Genomic DNA, 23,292 nt, shown 5'->3' with positions numbered 1-23,292 from the left:
CACACACACACGATACACACTAGCAAAACTCACCTCCTTCTAAATCATATCTGAATAAGCCAAGAACCCATTGGGTAAGAATGCAAGGAGTAAAGAAATAGTGACTATAATCATCAACTGTAAATTTGGCTCGCACCTGAAAAAGAAAATACAGTAAACAATCTTTCTACTGCCTTAAATATATAATCATGTTATAAATTTTTCAGTCTCCTTAGACTCAGAGGAATACCAATTTCTACCTGTAGATGGAACTGGATTTCAATATAATTGACTTCGTTATCTTTATATTATATTTTATGCAGTTAAAAACATTATTCTGGTCTGGCACAGTGGCTCATGCCTATAATCCCAGCACTTTCAGAGGCTGAGGGCGGGGCAGATCACAAGGTCAGGAGTTCAAGACCAGCCTGCCCAATATGGCGAAACCCCGTCTCTACAAAAAATATAAAAATTGGCCAGGCATGGTGGCACATGCTTGTAGTCCCAGCTACTCGGGAGGCTGAGGCAGAAGAATCACTTGAACCAAGGAGGCAGAGGTTGCAGCGAGCTGAGATCGTGCCACTGCACTACAACCTGGGCAACAAAGCGAGACTCGATCTCAAAAAAAAAAAAAAAAAAAAAAGAAAGAAAAAAATATATATATATATATTCTAAGAAGGGTTCATAGGCTTCAACAGATGGCCAAAAAAAAAAAAAAAAAAGGCTAAAAAGCCCTGCTGAACACAAGAATTTAATAAAAACAAACCTAACCTTTAAATATGATGGTTGCAATTCCAAGGTACTCACAGGTCTAGGTAAGACCCATTTTTTAATGCTGGGAACCATTAAAACAATTTATGTTCAAGAAGTCACTGAACAAATCAAAGTATCTCTCTTCAATATACAATCAACCAGTAAAAAGCCTGTCCCTTCCTCTCTATGGATAGAGCCATTACTCTTATTCTGATCTTGATTACTTAACATCTTTAATTTTTTAAACAAAGGAATTTCTTGATTTCAAACTTACCTATCCCCACTTCTACTCCATTATTATAAAAAGCATCTTCCACAAACATTTCCATAACTTGTACACGCTATTCCCTTTATCTAAGAAGACATTCTTTCACCTCCAGCTACTTGGTGAATTTCTATTAATTTTTCAAAACTCAGATAGAACTTTACCTCCTCCTTAACAACTACCATATATAACAAAGTTATTTACTCCTCCTCTGTGCTATCTCAGTAAGTTAGACATACTGTTATTGCTATACGTATTATACTGCATTAATAGTTTATTTATATGACTCAGCCCCTCATTAGACTGCGAACATTCAGTGAAAATAAACTAAGTCATCTTTACATCCCTAGGACTACTACTGGCAAGAAAAGGTGCTCAACAAATGTTTTGTGTATCCTCAATGCCTACTTTCAAGTATCTTCCCCATTTTATCAGGGAGAATACTTTAGACATTTCCTCACAGTCAGGAATAAAGAAAGAAACATCAAAGACTTCTCGCAGGTTTGAAGCCTGGAAGACACAAACTGATAGAAGTCAGGAAAAAGATCTGTTTTGGGAAAGAAGATAAACTCAATTCTAAATATGCTAAATTTGAGCTGACAGCAGAATAACCATCTACCACAAATTCATTCATTCAACAAATATTGAGTGCCTATTAGAAACTGTGCCATGGGTACAACAGTGAATAAGGCACACACAGCACCTGTCTTCACAGTTACTCTTTACTAGAAAAGTCTAATAAACAGGAAAGTAAAGCCTGGGTATCAACACAGAGGTCAGAATTAAAAGCAGACCTTTAGAAATGATACTAATGGACATGAAAGCTACAATTTAGATGCATATCTACCTGTTCATACACTTGTACCATAGATCCTGCTAAAAGATAAATTTTTGATGAAGAACCCCAAATAGAATGATTCTTCAGATTTTTATGTAGAACTGGTTCCAAATATGCTCCATAAATCGTTTGTAACTGCTCTCTTTCTGGGTAACTAAAAAAAGGGCATATAAGAAGAAAGCTGAAATAAATCAGTATTCCAAATTAATATTTCAATGTTAAGTTACAGCAGTGGTTTTGAAACTGTGCTGCTCTAAGACCTACATATCTCCAAAGCTTACCCAGGGGCTAAGACTAGGCTCATCGCCCCCATCCATTCTCATTTCAACCAAATTCGATCCCGAAATATCTATTGTCAAATACCAGAAAGTGTTAGAGAACACCAAGAAATTATGTTAAAACATAACACTGATCTTTAGAAAAGACCAAAAGGAAAATTCTACTTTTGAAAAGCATTTTTGATTTACATAAGGCCTGTACACAGGGCAGTAATCCACCTCAGAACTGTAAAAGTAAAACTAATACAACAAATAAAATCAACCCCTTTCTCCCAAACCAAAATGTATTTCAATATGGCTTAACTGGCAGCAGGAACATTTCTAGAAAAAAAAAAAAAGGTTAATTGATGGAGCACAATTAGCACAAAAATATACAAATAAGGTTTTGTAATATTCAAATATTTGTAATGTAATATAATGTATATTAAATATAAACAGAGAAGATATTGCCATAGTCTCTGTAACAATTATGGCCCATGGATATGATTAGCATTGATGCCACCAGCCATTAAAATGACCTAATTCTCCCTTGTTCAGATTGAAATTCTCTTTTTGTTCTCTTCATAAATTTGATAGTATTTTTGTTTTATGAACTGCATAAAACATTTAAATCTAAAATCCACCATTCAGACTCCTGAGATTGACATTTTGGAACACAGACTACACAGAACAGTTTTGTTTTATTTCCTGTTAAAATATCATAAATAAGATGCTTTGATTAAAGCTTTTACCATCCCAAATTATTGCCTATATTTTGAGAAGGGTAGGAAAAAATATCAGAGGTTAAGTTTGACCATTTTTATATTCTCAATTTTAAAGTATTATCATAAATACTTTTAATAAAATTCATTTATATATGATATCTTCCCAAATTAAAAAATCTGAAACACAAAGATACATACTCTATAGAACAAAGACGAACAATGGAAGTAAATCTGGTAGTAAGTTTATGTCTTCCCAGTCTTCCTCCAGCTGACATAGAAGCCACAATTTGAATATTTTCTAGACCAACCCATTCCAAATTTTCATCATAAAATCCTTGATATGTCAATACCTATTTGAAAATAAATATATTTTAAACGTTTTTTATCTAAGATTTCCTAATCACGATAAAGGATATTTTTGCCTGTTTCAATTATTTGTAAATGCAATCATCATCTATCTAACTCAAGAATTTAAGATTAAAAGGTATCTTAAACTATTATATCACTGGGAAAAACAATACTGTTCAAATCTCTGTGTTCTATGAATGTTAGCTAAATTATCCTAGTGTTTAAAATGCTTTTCTCTCTAATAAACACTAAAATGCAATGATATTATAAATTGAGTACAATTAGCCTAGAAAATGAAAGTATCAGGAAAAATATGAGAAAAATATTTTTGTTTTTTTCTGTAAATATTTGATCATATTCTGCAGTTACATAATAAGCCTAAATTTGGACCTATATCATAATAAACTCTAAGAATTTATAGTTTCTAATGTGATGTAAATAACATGAAGAAAAAATATATTCCACACTGATTCAGGATATGTGATCTCAAATCCTTATACCCGCAAAAATGGAGAGTAATGGGTTAAAGCAGCCAGAAAAAAAACATGACCAAGTCTAACTGCTGTGAGAAGAATGCATACTTTAAAACATGAAGCAAAAATTTCTCCACCTCCACCACCATGTCCAGCTTTTGTTTTCCTCCTTGTTTTAGGAATAAGGGACAAGTAATAGATGTAGAGTGAAGGCTGTTTCTATTCTCCCTGTCATATATTATCTTGACGTAATACTAACTTCTAAAGAAAGGAAAATCATAGAAGAACTGGAACAAGACTGAAATGTTTCAGGAGTTTAATTTCCATGACAAATGCTAGATAAAACTGGCCCCAAATGAAGAATGCATACTTTCTAAGAGAAGTTAATGAAATTAAATTGTTTCCAATTAGATAAAAACACTTCAAGTGATATGACTTACCTGTTGTAGGAACGCTACCAAAGTACTGGTCCCCCATTTATCAAGTTTGGGTAGGTTGATGTCTTTTAAGTACAGAACAAGTCTTTCACAGTCTTTTGGTCTGTATACACGACCAGTATTAGTACTGATTACCATGCAAGTCTGGCTCAGTTTCTGCAGGAGATGTCGAGAAGTGGTTTGTGCACTACAATGAACTGTAGCAATTTGAGTGGACCGGAGTTGTGAAAATGCGTACCTGAGCAGCATCCTACGAAAAATGCATGACATCTGACTTTGATAAAAATGCAATCAACAAAATACATTTTATACTCAATAAGAAATTTCTATCTCATAAATATTTCAGTTTCTAAAATGTGTATGATGATATGGAAAATGGTAAATACAGATATGGCTTCCATAACTATCAAAGTAACTTTCTAACTTTTAGACTAGAAAAACATAAATTCATGTTTTAAGGCATTGTGAGGACTGTTTTCAGCCAAAAAAATCAAAGTCTCAGAATTAATCTAGTTGGATAAAGTACATGTTAAATATACCAACCCTGTTTCCTCACAGTTGAAGGATTTTAAGATTTTAAGTTCTATGAGTTTAAAAAAATTACTATGATTTTATACAAGTTTTAAAATTACTACTCCCATACTAGAAATATGAAAATAATAAACCATGGTTCCTATATTTCAGGAGACTATGCTCCATATGAACTAAAACTAGGCTGAATTCCACTGAATTAAAAGCTACTTTTAAATAGAGATCTAACTTCAAATTTTAAATTTTATAACTAAAGCAAATGTGTGTGAGTATATATAAGGCATTCTTTTTTTTTTTTTTTTTTTTGCTGTATTATATGGACTGATTATTTTTAAGAGTATCTTCTCAGATTGCTGTCTTTCCAGTAGAAATCACATAACCTGGCAAAGAAAAGGACACACTATTCCCCATAGTTATTATTTTTATAAGTAATGAAAATAAAATGAATCTTCCATGAAAATGTAAATGCTACTTTAAGCAAAAGAAACATAACAAAGCCATTAAATCAATTAGGGGTGGCAGGAATAAATCCACAACATATACCTTTGCCAATATTTTTCTTACCCTTTGCCACATCCTTCTGGTCCTACCAGAATAAAGGGCTGTTTAGTATCAGAACTTAACCATGGTTTGAAATAATCTAGACCTCGCTGCATGTCAGGAGTCTGAATGACTGGAAGAGTTAAGCCGTTACTGAAATCATCAGCAGTCAAGTTTTCTGGCTTCTTAAGCACATATGTTGCTAATCGACCTCTAGTAGAGTCATAGTAGGTATCCATAGGTTTGTGAAAGTCTGGAGGAGATTCTCGTGCCCAATGAAAAACCTTAAGAGGAAAAAATTGTAGTAAGTTTTCACATACTCCAGAATGTGTGACATTTTTAAATTATTCCAAGTAAATATCCCAAAAGTAAATCATCTTAGTTCCAAGAAAAGTTTATATAAACTAAACCTATTTAATCATTAACGTAACATTTTATCTCAAATATTTTTCTCAAAATGATCATTTATGCAAGTAAATTAAAGTATATATAGGAGATAATGACATAGCGGGTAATTATTTATTCACTCAGGTATAAATATATTCCATTTTAATGGAGTTCTTATTAACATTAAATCACAAAGTACAGAATGCAAAAATCCTAAAGCCCTTCATTTCTACCATATCCTGGTACTGTCCATCACAGTGTCACTACCACTGCTCTCCACTTGTTATTCTTCTTTTTAATACTGAAAACTGTTATCTATGCAGATATAAAGCAGTTAGCCCTTAATACTACTCTTCAATACATTTATTCTGAACTTTGACAAGAGAGTATGTGCTTAAAAGCAGCATATAGTATGTCACTGAGTGGTAACAATGAGAAGCAACTGGCAACAGAGGCAACAGGACAGCCATGGAAAGGGAGACGGAATAGAGAAAGCAGTAAATGACACTATCGAAGCAGCAGCAAAATGAGAAAAAAAGCTGTTAATGTTAGAGCCAACCCAAAGGAATAAATGTCCAATAATTTCTGTAGAGGCCAATAGGAAAAAAAATCATTTATTATTTAGAATTCAGCTTTATAAACAACTTCACTGTAATACAACTTTAACATATATTAAAGAAAATATTTATTATTAATTCATCCTAATATTCCTAATTCCTAAAACTGCTCTAGTTAAAAGGATGATAAAAACTAAACTATTCTAAGATTTTTAAATGAATGAAATAATTATTAATATAGATAAGTAGGTCCAAAAATGTATAACTTAAAAAAGATATGGTCCAAACTTTAACTTATAAAACATTATTTTATAAAATGTTGAGAATATTATCAAACATCATAAAATAACTCAAAGGAGAAAATATAATACACATATATAAATACGTTATTACTCAATTGAATACATAATTTCAAATTTTAAAAGTTCCATATCTTACAGTTACAAATCATTGTATTTTGGCAGTTAAGAGTTAATGAAAAGTTAAAGTTTTGACTAAATATAGGCTATAAATATGCATTACCTCTTTGGTAAATTCCAAACGTGATTTCATGTTCAGATTTCCACCAAGTCCCCTTATGAGATTAATAATGAATTCGTCATGATCTCTGCAACCATGTAGATGTGACAAACCATTCATCACAGTCCCAACCAAACTTGTTTCTATCACATAGTCATTCTGTTGATTAAAATCCGTGATACAGACAGACAAAAGGCAAGTATTAACCAGTAAACATAAAACCATACAGACTGATGTTCACATACCTTTTCAAGAACCATTTTTAAACTCACTCCTATATTCAAACTGTAGAAAGTTTGGATTTCATTCAATTTTTATATATACTTTGAAAATAAAAAGTAATCATGAAAGTACAATCATATATTTCTAGCTTTCAGTGCTACGGTCCTCAAATAGATACACAGTTTATTTACTTCCTAAACCTGAAGAATGTAAAAGAAAAGGTAAGTTAGTGAGCATTGTTCCAAAAAGAATACATGTTCATTTCCTCTTGCTGATAAAAAGAGAACAAGAGGCAAGAGCTAGATTGATGGCACTAGAAAAGAAACATTAGAAAAAGCAGGCATAAATGACAAACCACATGGAGCTTTCTCTGAAAGAATTTTTAAATGAAACTTCTGGACTTAAGTGCTATGTAGATGCTTTGATCTGTAGGCCCCCCCTGGGGTAAGTGTTAGTGCTAGAGAGTTAAAGAAAAAATGGCTCTCAGTCTTTCTATAAATATTTACTGAGAACTATTCCTATAAATATTTCTATAAATATTTACTGAGAACCAATCATGCATTAGGATCTCTATGTGGTGCCAGGTTTGTTTTACCTTGTTTTGTTAAAAGCTGGAATAAACAGAGTCCCTGCCTTCATGGAGCTCAAGCATAGCAGAGGAAATGGTTAACAAATTGTGGTAAGAGCTACAGCAGTACAGAATGTTGTGGGAAACAGTAACTCAGATAGAGGGCTCACGGCTTCTTTAAAAAAAAAAAAAGGTGACATTTAAGCTAAGACTGAAGGATGAGATCTATCTGCTTATGCAGAGAATATAGCACATGCAAAGAAAAACTTGGCACAGTTAAGGAATTAAAAGAAGTTATGCCTAAGTAAGCAAGGAAACAGTGTTTTAAGTCAGAGAAATAGGCAAGGGCCAGAGTGCAGAATTTATCAGACATGGGAAGGAATACAATCCTTATTTTCCCTGTCTTTAACATGCTATTTATAATAGAGTAGAATTACCCAGTTTACATTTTAAAAAGATCGCTCTGCTTAAAAAAATTAATATTTTTGGAGAAAGAAGAAATGGGAGGAAGAGCAGGAAGCAAAGAGAAGAAAGAAAGAAATCTAGATAGACTCATACTAAGAGTTCCAGATTTTAAAGGTGAGATAAAGGAAACATACATATTTTCTTCTATATTTTCTTATTTGCTGAATTCATACAAGAAAGCAAAGATTTATCCCATAGGCTGAGGAAGAGAAAAAAGAAGAAAGCAAAGTTCTAGTTATAAATACAATTTCAGCGTTTGACTAGAGAATTCATTGTGGTATACCTCAGAACCTGTGCATGGTGAACAAAATACAGGATAAAAAGAAAAGAACCCTTAACACATTAAATAAAACAAACAAACAAACAGGGGTGTGACCTCAAAACATAAACCATTTTTTTTCTAACTGAATCTTTAGTATTCACTCTATTGTTTAATAATCTTATCCTGTTGACATTTCTACAGTCACAAACCCCTATATATACATAAATATATTCCATCTAATATGATACTCCTATTCTAACATTCACACATCTATGAACAGATTACCTCAAAGTATCTTCACTGGAAAGCCTTGTTAGGCTCTGAATGTTTTGTACTAACGAAATAACATATCTACTGAAAAGGTGTCACAATGTAGGCATCAGGTATATAATTAAGCACAATACTATCATTCATTTGCTATCGCTTAATATCATACTTGGTTCTGGGGACACAATGAAGAGTGTGATAAGCTTGGTCCTTGCCTTCAAGGTACTTATAGTTTAATGTAAACAGACAATTATAACATAGTTGGTAGATGCTGTATGTTGCTACAGAAGCACAAAGGAGGAGACAGCTCAGTCAGACTAGGAGCTAATGGGAGTGTTCCCTTTCGTAGGCCTCCAGGAAAACCTACCTCACTTGCATCACTATCCTCACAAATCCCTATTCCTCCATTTTTCATTCTTACAAAGTCAGAAAAGAAAAAGGTTGAGAAAACTAAAACAAATCTTCATTTCTCTATATCTTGTTCAATCCCAAAGTATTGACCTCTAAATCAAGTTCAGATTCACAGATACTTTCAAAAAACTCACTGCTATTTATATCCTCTATTTTGTATATGTTTTCATTTTTCATAAAAGCAATGGCATAAACATGTAGAATATCTGAACGCCCTCCATGGTCTTCTCTGCATGCTAAACCTTTTACACATTTCAAATCCAAAATCAAATGTGATCTCCTCTTAAACCTCTTCTAAATGACAGCAATATTCCCTTCATCCTGCTGAATTGTGATTATCTGTTTGCATGTCATTTTTCTCCATTAGATAAACCCTTCTCAAGGAAAGGAATTATCTTGCTAATCTTCACCTCTCAAAGTCTCTCTTGTATTATGCTTCACATATATTATTCAATGTTTTTGTTAAATATAAACAAATGTTTTCATTATTGCAAATAACTCACCATCCCTTTTCTAGTTTAGTGTTAACTTCATATTGTTTTTAACCTTACATATATCATATATATGTGATATATATATATAGATATTTATTGGTATATACAGGTGTGTATATATAGGTGTATATATAGGTATATAAATACCTATATATTATATATACATACGTCATATATATAGATATTTACTGGCATATCAGTAAAAACTGGCAGCAAGATGGTTTTTGCTAGTAAAAATTAGAAAGACATTCTAGTAATCAAGATTGTTAGGTAAGCAGTGTAAAGTATTATGAATGAAAAAAGTAAAATGTTTTAAGACTAACAAAATAAAAAGTTATGCTAAGAGATATGGAGGAGCAGCGGTGACAAAATCCACCTCTCACCTCACCCCCACATTCCAGCAGAGTTCTACCACAAGGCAGTTAAAATAAGCATCACTCTTAATCATACTTCTCACCTCGATTAATTATGAAATAATATGGTTAATTTACCTGCTTTAGAACCCACTGTAAAGCCTTTTCAAAATAATCTCCAATCCAATTTTCAAGATTATTTCTATATTCAGCAGGCTGATTCCTCAACCAAGATTTTATCAGAGAATTAAGATCTGTCTCTTCATCACTGAAACAGTTTAGACAAATAAAAAATTACTTAGGAAGAAATTATCAATTTACCTTAAAATAAATTTCTTCTCCAATAAACATTATTCTACACACATATTTTATCTGCTAGCATACAAAAGGTGGCTTTAGTTACTTTACTATGCATAGGTGTGAATAATACAGTTACATCTGTGTGTGTGTATACGTACACATAATATATACAAACACACATGCATAGAGGTATACATACGTACATATGTCATTTTCTATAAAACAAATAAATTTCATCTATTTTATTATAAATTATAAACTAAACGAGAATTATATATCTACACAACCTACTCTACATGGGCTCTACATAGCCTAAAGTGGTCTAAACCATTCCTACTCAGAGTGGTCTGTTAGAAATGTAAAATCCCAAATCCCTCTCCAGACATACTAAAGCAAAAATCTTCATTTTAATAAGATCCCTTGATGATTCAAACGCACATTAGAGTTTAAAATGCACTGATCTAAACTGTAATACAGATCTTTATAAATATTTTTTCTCTATCCTATAAAAATCCAACTACCTAAATTCCCATGCCAGTATTAAAATTTAAAGATCTTCCTAAAGCAAACTATAATTCCTTTAGCAAAGCACATAATTATCTGGGTAAAATTCAATTGTTTCACCAAAATCCAATTGGTGAAATAATAGAGATTCACATCTTATTCAAAGTTATACCTTACATAATTATTAAATACTACAGTAAAAATAATTCATATTATTTTAGAATTGACAAGAGCTCATGATTTTTGTCATTTTTTCCTATCTTCCACCATTGTTTCATAGCAAATTAATAAATGACACTGATGCCTTGAATCTCTGCTCTCACATTTTCTATCTAGTCTAATATGAAAAAAAATTGTAATATCAAAGAGGTTAATAATTAAATAACATTAGATTAGCCCAAAGTAGGCCAACCAAAGATGCTAAGCTCCTTCAGAATAAAGAGTTTCTTACCAATGGTATTTTCTCAATGTCTATGAGACTACGTGTCTTGGTTTATCCAACACAACACTGCTTCATACCAGTTGTCCCAGCATCATTAATAATAACATTTATTTCAGTATTAAAAGGTCCACATTTGGCCTATTACATAGCAAGTGCTCAACAAATATCTGCTAAAGGAATAACTGAAACCTAAAACTAAGATATAAGCTGAACACATAGCAACAAAAAAAGTTAATATGTATTTGTATTTTACATGAAATCATATACATTCATTATGCCTTTCACAAACAATACCTGATTCACCAACAATTTTCAAATCCTCTACAGCAATATGTGTCTTATTTTCTGCTAAATATGAATAGTATTCTACTTACAGCTTAGTTCACTTATATTCTATCTTGTATAAATTGTATAAATTTGCCTCCTCCATGTGAAAGTATTTTCCAAAAAGATAAGCTCTCTATAAACAGTTTTACTCCTTTCTAGCTCTCTCTCTCCTCAGGTGCATAATTTAATACCATATATATAATATTTAACAAGTACTTTAAAATTTAACTAAAAACTTACCTTTATTCTATTTTTCTCACAAGATTATAAAACAATTAATAAATATGATAAATTGTGTGTGAATGCTGCTATGAAAGCTGTAAACCCAAAATTATATTATCTTTTAATAATACCTCAAAATATCAATTGAAGTTTCTGGCTAATTTAAAGTAAATGTTTCCTACAATACTGTGAAAAAAGTAAACAACTAAATAATTTCAAAACATGATTTGAATCAACTTTATTACATTGTCATATGTCATACAACACCTAAAATGACTTTAAATGGTCCTAAAAAAAATAAAATGCTACAGGATGATAAATAAAAATTGGAAAAGTAAAATAAAAGTTTCTTACTTATGCCAAAATATTACTAATTTTCAAAAATAAAATTGGTGCAAATGTCCATGCTCTGGTATGTGACTATTTTACATGATATCTAAAATTGGTTTATTATTTACTTTCAGTCTTTAAGCCTCTTCCAAATATACTGAAGAAGAAAAAAAATATTAAGTAAAGAGGTGTTCAATTTGTAAAATGAAAAGACTGGGTCATAGGACCTCCTAAACCTGAATTAGCCCTAAAATTCTATGAATCTAAAATTAAATAGATTTAATTAATTAATTCTATAATTAAAATATTGCTATTCAGCTTTAAATTATTAGCCTCTAGCTCATAATTAATATGTTCACTTCTCTGAAATCAATCACAATATTTCAACAAAATAATGAAGAGACCAAATTTTCTTGCTGTTTCATTTAAACAAAAATAATAATTATTTCATAATTGTGATACAACTAAAACTGCTAAAATAATTCAATTTTGTAATAAAACAGGAATTCTCTGAATTAATTAAAACCTAACAAAAAAGAAGTTAATCATAAATGGGAAAAATATGTATTCATTATTCACACTACACTTATTTTACTTAATATGAAACCAGGAGAGTAAAATAATATTCTAATATAATGTACATAAATAATCTATGGCTTACCTAAGAAAGATCATTCCCATTCTAGATATTGTGGCTGGTGATGCACAACTTAAATCATGAGTTTCAAATACAAAGTTAACATTTGGGCCAAACTGAATCCTTTCTCCACTGGGCATAGTCAGCAGTCGATTATCATCCAGAACAGAATTCAGAGATTCTATCCATTCAGGGTCAATATCACCATCACAGATTATCCATGAGCTGACATCTATTTTCAAATCAAAACAGTGGAGATAAAATAAAAATATATGCAGTGATAATAATTAAAAGTAAGGACTAAACCAATTCTTAATTTTCATATGAATTTGTACTACAAATATGCTGGAGAACCCACGGGCAATCCTGGCTCAGCTGGCCAAAGACTCAGATATATATCATGTAATAATACTTTATCTATAAACATACAAAATAGGCAATTTCACTAAAAAAAATGCAAGGCTTAGGTATTTTTATTCCCACAAGATATTCTTCAGACTTTTGTCTTCTACTATGTCATGAGAATGTATGAAGGCTTGCTCTGTTTTATATCTTTTAGAAAATACAGAAAATCCAATTTCCAGCTCCCTGCATGAGAAATAAAAAATTCACCACTGTCAAATTTTCTTGACATATAAAAAGGTGACCTCAAAGGCGGAAAAATAGTGACCAACTGTATACATAGTCTTTCCAGGATAAAACCTTTTTTATCCATCTTTCCTAAAATGGGAGTGGTTAATACTGTACTTGGACCTTTGAAACAATTCAAAGAGGAAAATTTCACTGATAAAAGTGTTAGAAATACGTGAAGGTAATAACTGGCCTTTATTTAATGTGGTATTATATAGAAAAAGAAAAGACTACATTGAAAATCCCTTCCAATGCTTTCACTTACTGCCTTAGAAAAATAATTATTAATTAAATTATAACCTGGCAAAAAGTAGGGAGTCTCCTCTGATTCCAGCCAAAAATTCTCTTAAAAAAACAAGTCAACAAATTTAGACCAGGAAATCCGCAGTTTTACCACTTAAATTTTCAAAAGTATTCAAAATACTTTATTCAAACTAATGAGTTAATACTGCTCATACACATCAATTTTAACCCCAAACAAAAATCTGTCATCTTGTTTATTTCTGAGGCATTATAATATCAACTCAGCAAAGATTTTATATTCATTCAGTAAATTAATCTAGTTGTGAATTACAATTCACCCAACTTACTCTAAGTTTCTATTATATTAAAAATAGTTACAGAGTTTAACTGAAAATGATAGCATGTCTTGGTCCCCTCCAAAGTAAAATATCAAATGTACATCATTATAACTTAATTATGACTTTACGGTCATGCAGAAGTCTTAACAAAGACAGCATTATAGACAAATTATATCATTATCGAAGAATTACTAAGTAAAGCAAATAAGTATACATAGAGACTAACCTTGAGGTTCCCGAACCACTTGACGAGCACTGTTTGTCAAAACACCATCAGACCATTCTCTTGTGTCCATGTCAATATGGCCTAATAATTGATATCGAGGCATAGCTTTGGGATTCATAGTATATTGTTTCACCACTTTGCCAGTTTTACAAAGTGCAGCCCTTAACATTCTCCAAAGGGTTGATTTTCCAGCACCACTTGGACCAACAATAACAACTCCCATCCTCTGGCATAACTGTTCATACAATTCTAAAGCCTTTTTGATCTAGTAGGAAAGAAATATGTTCATATATGATTTATAATATTCAATCATACTTAGTTCTGCTTTTATTCTATAACACTTCTTCTAATGTGTAAATTAAGCCTTTGATTTCTTCAGTGGAAGATATTGCCTAAAATGTAACAGAATACCTAAATAAATCTGAACATATTTACAAATAATCTTTAAATACTTCAATATTTCTTTAAAAGAAACAAAGGTGTTTTCCAGGTTTCCAAGTTCAAAAAACTTGTATGAACAATTATGTTCGTTACTTGCTCCACTCATTCACTCATTCAAATAGATTCATTATTTTATTCACTTATTCATTCATTCATTCATTCATTCATTCATTCATTCATTCATTCTTATCTTACTTGTCTCCAGAACTGAGGGCAAAGTGCTAATTTTGGACAATTATTTGCACTACATAAAGAGACTCACCTAAAATCCTAATAAATTATCAAAATGAAACTAAATCGTATATACAATCAATTATAAAAAAAAAATGATGAATCCATTACACACTAGGTACTATAACAGGCAATAGAAATGAAATGGTGAGCAAAAATATATATGGATGGCCAGATGCGGTGGCTCAGGCCTGTAATCCCAGTGCTTTGGGAGACCAAGGTGGGTAGATCACCTGAGGTCAAGAGTTCGAGACCAGCCTGGCCCACATGGTGAAATGCCATCTCTACTAAAAATATAAAAATTAGCCAGGTGTGGCGGTGTGCACCTGTAATTCCAGCTATTCAGGAGGCTGAGGCAGGAGAATTGTTTGAACCCGGGAGGCAGAGGTTGCTGTGGGCCGAGATCACACCACTGCACTCCAGCCTGGGCGACAAAGCAAGACTCTGTCTCAAAAAAAAAAATAAAAAATATATATACATGGATCCTGCCTTTCATGGAGATTACTATATGGTGGAGGAGAATCAATATTAAACAAACACACAAACACGAAACAAGAATATGTGATAAGAGCACATAGCAAGAAGATCAATTCAGGACTTGAAGATCTAGGAAGACTTCCCTGAGCAAGTGAGATCTAAGTTGAAAGATAAAAGATAAGTTGAAAGATGAAGGACAAGGATAGTTAATAAGGAATCAACTAGGAAAAAGGATCAATCTATTATAAAATATTCTTGACAGTTACCTGATTGGGTATAATTTCATAATTGGCCTCTTCAAAGACCTGCTTTAATGCAGCACTTAGTTCATCATATTCCACTTCTTTCAATTCAATTCCAGGAAAGACATCTTTAATCAGTGCATCAAACCGGGTGCAATCAGTAAACGTAAACTTTGACATTGTATTAAGCCTCAGTGCTTGTACGACAATATGACTTTCATTAGCTAGAAAAAAGTTTCATTTTAAAATTATTTATTATTACTTTAATGATGAAAAAAGTTTTTAAATATTCTATAGCCTTGATATGCATTATTAATCATTAAATGCACTAGAATTTAGTAACATTTAAAGACATTACATCACATGAATTGGCAAGCTTACTTTAATATCTTTTGACTGCTAAAAAGTAAATATCACTAAGTACAGTTATAAACTCTTTTCCATGGAATTCAAATCACAGGGTACCAAGACTTTAATTAATAATAAAAATCATTATCACTTATATTTGCATAGTACTTCACCTTTTATATGATGTAATCCTTTTAACAACCCTACAAAGTAGGTTAAAAAGTATTACTATTGTTATTCCAATTTTACACACGAGAATGTTAAGTCTCTGAAGGTTTAAGTGACTTTCTGAAAAGGCACAACAGTATTACAGCTAAGATTCAATTCCAGATAAACTAATTCTAAATTCAGGTACCTCTCCAAATATACAAATATCGTCTCACAGTTTATGTCCGAAGATAAACAACTAACAAACTGAGGAACAATCTTTGATCAGCCTTGTTCAAACTTGGTTCACAAACCCATTCTTAAGCCAAATGCAAATACTGATATCACTGCCAGACTCTTATTTTCACAGATATTAGCTGCTGATTGGTAAGATACATAAAATCAAAGAAACTATTTGCCCGGCATTTCCTCTGTAATTGCTTAATATTTCCATGCTTAAGTATACATAAAAAGTCTGGACTTCTCTAAAGCTTATTTCAAGCACTGAACTCATAACCCATCTTTACTTATTACAGGTATGGTTTAAATATTTCTTAAAAATCACCAAATATAGATAATTAAAAAATAGTAACGTAAGCACTCACAAAATAACTATATCTACCCAGGCACATGCCAACCTAACAATACAGCTAATGTAGATGCCATTTTTAAGAGGCACACTTTGATCATTTAAAGTCCAAAGAGGTAATTTCATGTGGTCCTTTTTTCTATGTTGTCTCTATTTTCATAGTGTTTTAACTTAGTTTTCAATAGCAACCTGAAGAAACTGATTATTCAGCCTTTCATGAACATATACCTCCACAGGTGGGGGAAATCATTATTTTTATGTGAATAAAAAACCATTTATTTTATATGAGGAAAGTATAGCAAATATATATGAGTCTATATTGAGCTAAATAAATGAGTTAATGAATACATAAATGAGCAGAAAAGACAAATCTTCATTACAGAAGAATTTCAAATAATATATGAAGATACTACCCCTCCCCACCCCACCCCACCCCCCCAACCCCTGCAAGGAGTGGAGCTTAATCCTTTCCTTGCCACTCTGAGAGTAAGCTAGATTTATTAACACGATTCCAAAGAATAAAGCCAGGAGGGTAGAAAATAACAACTTCACATTGGAGAAACCTGGCAACACTACCATAGCCAGGTGATGAAGGTTAACATAACTAGTGATGTCATATGGTTGTTATATACCCACCGATACGACGTGGTAAGAAAGACACTCCACCTCTGCGGTATTCTTTCCAAACATTTATAACCTAGTCTAATCATAATATACTAGCTTTAGAAAGAGAAAATCCTACATGTGTTTCTAAGGTTTCTGTTCTTGTTTCAAGACAAGACAAATTATCAGGCTCTACTCTACACCTACTGAATCGGGACCTTTGGGGATGGGGTCTAATAATCTGTTTTAACAAGCCACTAGGTGATTCCAATGGACATTGAAGTTAAAGAACAAGTGGACTTTACATATTACAACTATTTAATATTTAACACACCTTAAAAGTTATTATAAGACATCAGGTAAAAACTGGAGAAAACCTGAATAAAGTAGGAAATTTAGTTTAAAAACAATGTATCAAAGTTGATTTATTAGTTGTGACAAATATACCACACTAATGAAAGATGTTAACAACAGTAGAAATTGGGGCAGGGTATACAGTAATCCTTAATACTGTATCTACAACTTTTCTGTAAATCTCAAACTATTCTAAATTAACACTTATGTTTTTAAAATTAAGTTAATGTATTTGGAACAATCAATCATACCATTCTGTGTAGTGCCACTTTTCTTTAGCTGTCTAAGGAGATTTCCACTTCCTCTCAGAACTGTCTTCAAAGCTCTCAAACCCCAATCATAATGTTGCTGAGGTGTCAAAAGTTCCCTGAAGTAGAGACGTGGAAATCAACGCATCAAATAGCTAGAAGAAATTACTTTCATCATCACATCCAAAGAAATACAGAATATAACTACTGACACATAGAAATGAATGTTGATATCCCATTAATTTATATAAGGGAACCAACCACACACAATAATCATTCAAGTAAGCTGTTAAAGATGGACGGTTCTCAAGGGTAGGATAAAGCTTTTATGAACAAGCTAATTATCTTAATGAAGATACCAAATGACAATTACCTGTTACCTAACTGTCTTTAGCCTTTAATCAATGCCTAAAGCCTAAAGCCTTTAATCAATCCATCTTGCTCTCAATCTCTGACACTGTCTAGTTCACCATTATCTCCTAAGGGATATGGAAGAGACTTGTACATTGTCCCAAAGAAGCTAAATGTCAGTTTCTATTACCAGAAATAAGACATAAGAAAAATTGTGAAGGATTCTTTCCAAAGAACAGTAGCTTGTGAGTGGTCAGCTGATAAATTAGTTCAATAAGAATCATTTAGCTGAAGCACTCTAATACAAACATTTTGAAGAAAAAAAACTGATCAAATTAATAATATTTAAGAAAAGCAAGTAGTTTTGAACCAATATTTTTATGTGCACACTAAAGCCTTTCAGATCTACACTATAAGTACAATAAAATCATCAGAATAAAAATCATGCAATAGGTGAATTGAGAAAATACGAAAATGATCACTAATAACCACAATCAATCATTAGAAATGTAAAATATAAAAATATTTAGAACAGGAAAACTCACCTAGATAGATTGAAAATAGCTACCAATTTTCTGCCCAATACTTTAGCATCTTTAAAGCCTTCCGAATAGAGAATAACTTCTGCAATAAGCTCATTGTCTGGACGAGACATAGCTACGGGCCTGAAAAGCTGTTTAAGATTATCAGGCAGTTTTTGTCTTCCTCCATAACCTTTTCCAGCAGGATTCATAGTGATAAAAATTCCAGAATTAGAATTTACTTCTACCTGAAATATTAATTAAAAATATTAATTTAAATATTAAATTTAAGTTAAATAAAATATTTAACAGGCATCATTTATATTTGAAACTATAAACATAAAATATGCTGCCAACAGAAATTTTATTGTGACATATTACTACACATAAATCTTACACCTTAGCTAAAGGTAACCTCCAATGTACTAACCATCTCCTTACTCAATATGTGATAAATTCCTTAAGATCTACACTGCTTTGCAGAGTTTATTTATAATCAGTTTTTTGAGGCTGAATGTTTAAGAGATACTAATTTCATTATCTATTTATACATTAAATATATGTTTACTAAAAGCCTTCTTAGTACTAAACACTTTGTTAAGTACACAGAGACAACTGAACTAAATAATAGTTTAAGCCACTCTGGAGCTCAGAGTCTATCTGGTATTACAAAGAGGCAATCATAATGTAATAACTATTATGACAGGGAAGAACTGAATGTTATAACAGCACTTAGTAGGAAGATTTTCAGCAAAACCCTAAGAATAGAAGCTAAATTAGAATGTGTAAACAATGAATGGGCAATTAGTAAGTAGAAGCACCTAGAGTAGAAAAACCAAGAAATCTAGCTACAAAGGAAAGAAAAGAGAAAGAAGAAATATGAACCAGGGAAGGTTTGTTTATGTTTTAGTTATTATTAAGATGAAAAAGATGTGATTATGTTTAAAACCTAATGAGGAATTGGTAGAGGAGGGAAGACTGAAGCTATCTATAGCACAAGGGATAATAAGGTCCCAGGGAAGAGGCTTCCAAAGCACAGGTGAAAAGATTAGTACTGGTTGGGAGAAAAGACAACTCTTTCTTTGTAAGAGAAGAAAAAAAAGTAAATGTAGAAGAAACTAAATCTTGATGGCAGGTAATTCTCACTTAATAGTTTCTTCTCTTTTTCTTTGTGAAGAGTTTAAACATCACATAAACAACGTGTTAACAATTTAGAACTGGTCTTACATTCTTGGGCTACCTAGAAAAATATGTACTGTGAAAATGTTATTTTATATAACATGATAATTTCTTAGTTCTTACAACTTTCTGTATTCAGCAATCCACATTATATAAAAAAGTTTAAATTTTCTGTACAAATGAATTTATATTCTAGTGACATTAATGTATATCTCCTATTTGGAGAAGTGAGGAACAAAATAGCTAAGTGTTTGTTGTTTTAACATTCATATAGAATAATGATCAAAAACATGTGCTTCATTCTGCTCCTATGCTTGAAGGTTAAACAAAAAAAAATGTGCTTCAGAATTAGACAGACCTGGGGTCAATTCCCAGCTCCACTTCTTACTCTTATTTACCAAGTCCTAGTTTCTTCAGCCACAAAGCAGGGAAAAAAATAATAGCACCTACTTCAAAGGGTTGTGGTAAGTACTAAATGAGACAATACATTAAGGCACTGTGAACAATGTCAGCACAGATAATAGAATAATATATAATACAACAATATAAATATTATTATAGCTGAATTATCCAAAATGGAAAGTTTAAAAATGAATAATGGGCTGGGTGTGGGGCTCACACCTGTAATCCCAGCATTTTGGGAGGCCGGGGAGGGTGGATCACTTGAGGTCAGGAGTTCAATACCAGCCTAGCCAACATGATCAAACGCTCTCTCTACTAAAAATACAAAAATTAGCTGGGCATGGTGGCGGGCACCTGTAATCCCAGCTATTCAGGAGGCTGAGGCAGGAGAATCACTTGAACCTGGGAGGCGGAGGTGGCAGTGAGCCAAGATCACACCACTGCACTCCAGCCTGGGCAAAAAGAGCAAAACTATGTCTCAAAAAAAAAAAAAAAGAATAATGAAAGTAGGACCAAAAAAGGGTAAGAAACCTCAGAAACATTTTATAGCTAAAAAATCTTACAACACAGGTTACAGATTAGAAACACGGGTGTCAGGAGAAATAAAAAGAGAATATTGCTTAAGTATGAGTAATATCAAGTCTTACAAAATATTTTAATTCTTAAAATTCCCAACATATTCTATACCTCCTTGCCAAGCAGTTCACATACAGTTCTATGATTCTTCAAAGCATCTTGAATTGTCTGGATTTGCATAGAAACTGCTGACAGTACAGATTCTTCCAGCCTATTAAATTCATCAAAACAGCCCCAGGCCCCACACTTCACCAAACCAACAAATATTCGTCCCATTGACTTCACATCGATGCCCTTAAAAACAACAATAAAAATTATATTCATTAAAAAATAATCAAAATCTCCATAACTACTTAATATTTAATGTTAGTTATTGATAAGGTGATCATTTATCCCATCTATGCCTCTTTTGCTCATTTTAAAATAGGGATTAAGTAGCTACTCTTTCAAAACCCAGGTTGATTTCAAGGGATAAACAAAATAATGCATGTGAAAGTGTTCTAAAAAGTTTGCAGAACAAATACAAGATTTTGTGTTGTTACTCTTTAAGTCAAAATACAAATTACATACAAAATGTTTTTAAAACTGTCATCTGAAATGAATAGAAGATTTTTCCTTTTGTATTATTCTCTTTACTAAAAACATTTTTCTGCAATGTAATATAAATCTTCATTCTGTATTTAAAATTATTTCTTTGCCATAATTCTTAGAAAAGTTTTGGACTATACTATGTACAACCTCTGTCCATCTTACATTTCAATTTAAACAAATTCTGTCTTCAAGTAATTTAAATGTAGTGATTTTTAAGTAGAGTATTTCATATACTAATAGAAACTAATCTAAATATGATTAACCCATTGTTACATATTTTGATAATTATTTACTCTACCTCATCACAATTAAAGACCAAAACTTGTCTTCCAAGAAGTCCACCTAAAGCCTTTACTGACTCCGTTTTCCCAGTTCCAGCTGGTCCATAAGGATTTCCTCCAAGTCCCATCTTCATGGCTTGAGTAAGAGTTAAGTAGCACTTGTCTGTCAATGGAGTATAAACCAGTTTGGAAGCATTACCCTATACAAGAACAACACAAAGTCAGAGTATTCATGTTCTATTCAACATTTACAAATATTTTTACAGCATGAGATTCTAGTTAAAAAGATAAAAATGCAACAAACAGGTTAAAGTTTTTAACACAGAAAAATATCCAAAATTTTTTCTAGTGAAAGAAGCTTTCTAAACACAAGCTGAAATCAAACTTATTTTTCAAGAAAGTATTTCTTACTACACTGAATACATTGTTAGGTTTCAAAATTGTTTCTCAAGTTCTTGTTAATGGCACAAAGATATACTTCTAAGGAAAAGAAATCCAAAATTATTATACAGTAATCATCCCATTTCATATTTTAAAATTTATATAAACTATTTCCTTGACTCTTATGATACCCACAAATCAGAACTATTTTGGAGGTCACAAAGTGTAATGAATTTGAAAAATTCCTTATGAAATTAATCATGTCATTTATCAAATAATTCTCAAAGTTTCTACTAAACTGTAGGGAAAACAGACTCCCATTCCAGCTACAATTTACAGTGTGTTTTTCCTCAATTTAGGTAGATAGATTTGGGTCTCAAATACATTTCCCTTTTGAAAAAGCCATTTGGCAGCTCTCCTAACATAGGTTTATTGACAATATTTTCAAATATATTTTGATGATCCATTCATTATGATAGAAAAAGGCAGAGGCAACAGTTGGAATTTTTGAGACCATGTTTACATTAGCTAGGTTATTTGTCTGAAAATGTTTTCATCTTACACACTAAAAAATATTTAGCAAACATTTTAGCATATTTAAAATTACACTAATTTTTGCCTTGTATAAGGAGACACAAACCCAATTGCTTTGACTGAGGTTGTCTATATTCAGTTCTCCTTGGATGAAGATATATTTCAAATTGTATATAAATGCAACTCCAAGAAAAGGTACATTTTTGAGAATTTAGTATAATACTAGCAATATTTTAACTTTTTTGTATATAGAATGAAGTTTCACTTTTTTCTTATGTGACACCTTTCTAAGTCTGATTAAACAAGACAATAATACTAAAAATATTATGGAAAAATTACTACTTAAATAAAAAAGTATTTCTACCAATAACAAATTTTCTTTAAAGTAAATAATTTCTAATTGGAAACATAAAATGCTGCCACAACTCATACCTGATATTCATAAGTATACTGAAATTCAGAATCCACCATTTGAACACAACATGTATGATCACTTTTCATATAGAATCTAAGTTGTTTTTTCCAAGCCCAGTCCTCAGTTGTATGAACCTGAATTTGGTTTAACTGCTTTACCACATCAATATTATGGATAATGTCAAGAATTAGGGCTTTAAGTTTAAGCTCCAGGATGCCCGATTCTAGGCAGAAATAAAAATATTGACAGTTGGAGAAAATGTTAGCCTGTGATTTATATAATTTATGATTATGTGTACAGGTGATTTCTCAATGAATTTAAATGGTAATTTCATGACACATATGAATGGTATAGTAATACAAATCACATAAGCTAAAAAAGTCAAATCTACCAGTAAGTAAAAAATAAGAATTTTGAGTATAAAAATTAAGATATCAAAATTTCAAGAGAAAAGAGTTTCAGTTCCTTATTCAAGGGAGTAAGCACACTCCACTCTGCTTCTCCCTCTGAATGCAGGCATAAAAACCTGTT

General features: G+C 31.8%; 1 protein-coding gene across 6 annotated transcripts in view; it reads right to left on the bottom strand.

Annotated features, from left to right (window-relative positions):
• The window catches only part of DYNC2H1 (dynein cytoplasmic 2 heavy chain 1), a 359,810-nt gene that overhangs the window by 283,424 nt on the left and 53,094 nt on the right, over positions 1-23,292 (bottom strand). For all 6 annotated transcript variants that reach the window (XM_054438209.2, XM_063672124.1, XM_063672125.1 and 3 more), the window contains 15 exons: positions 22,779-22,984; positions 21,449-21,631; positions 20,671-20,853; positions 18,427-18,650; positions 17,534-17,649; positions 15,266-15,465; positions 13,851-14,115; positions 12,438-12,645; positions 9,790-9,919; positions 6,613-6,768; positions 5,171-5,430; positions 4,079-4,325; positions 3,016-3,167; positions 1,845-1,989; positions 34-136 (listed from right to left, as the gene is read on the bottom strand). In XM_054438209.2, coding sequence (XP_054294184.2) covers positions 34-136; positions 1,845-1,989; positions 3,016-3,167; positions 4,079-4,325; positions 5,171-5,430; positions 6,613-6,768; positions 9,790-9,919; positions 12,438-12,645; positions 13,851-14,115; positions 15,266-15,465; positions 17,534-17,649; positions 18,427-18,650; positions 20,671-20,853; positions 21,449-21,631; positions 22,779-22,984 — 2,778 coding nt within the window. The remainder of the gene's footprint in view (positions 1-33; positions 137-1,844; positions 1,990-3,015; positions 3,168-4,078; positions 4,326-5,170; positions 5,431-6,612; positions 6,769-9,789; positions 9,920-12,437; positions 12,646-13,850; positions 14,116-15,265; positions 15,466-17,533; positions 17,650-18,426; positions 18,651-20,670; positions 20,854-21,448; positions 21,632-22,778; positions 22,985-23,292) is intronic.

The sequence above is a fragment of the Pongo pygmaeus genome, chromosome 9 (genome assembly GCF_028885625.2).
Source record: "Pongo pygmaeus isolate AG05252 chromosome 9, NHGRI_mPonPyg2-v2.0_pri, whole genome shotgun sequence".
In the NCBI taxonomy this organism is placed as follows: Eukaryota; Metazoa; Chordata; class Mammalia; order Primates; family Hominidae; genus Pongo; species Pongo pygmaeus.
Note: the sequence above shows the minus strand (reverse complement) of the source record. Positions and strands in the feature narration are given on the sequence as shown.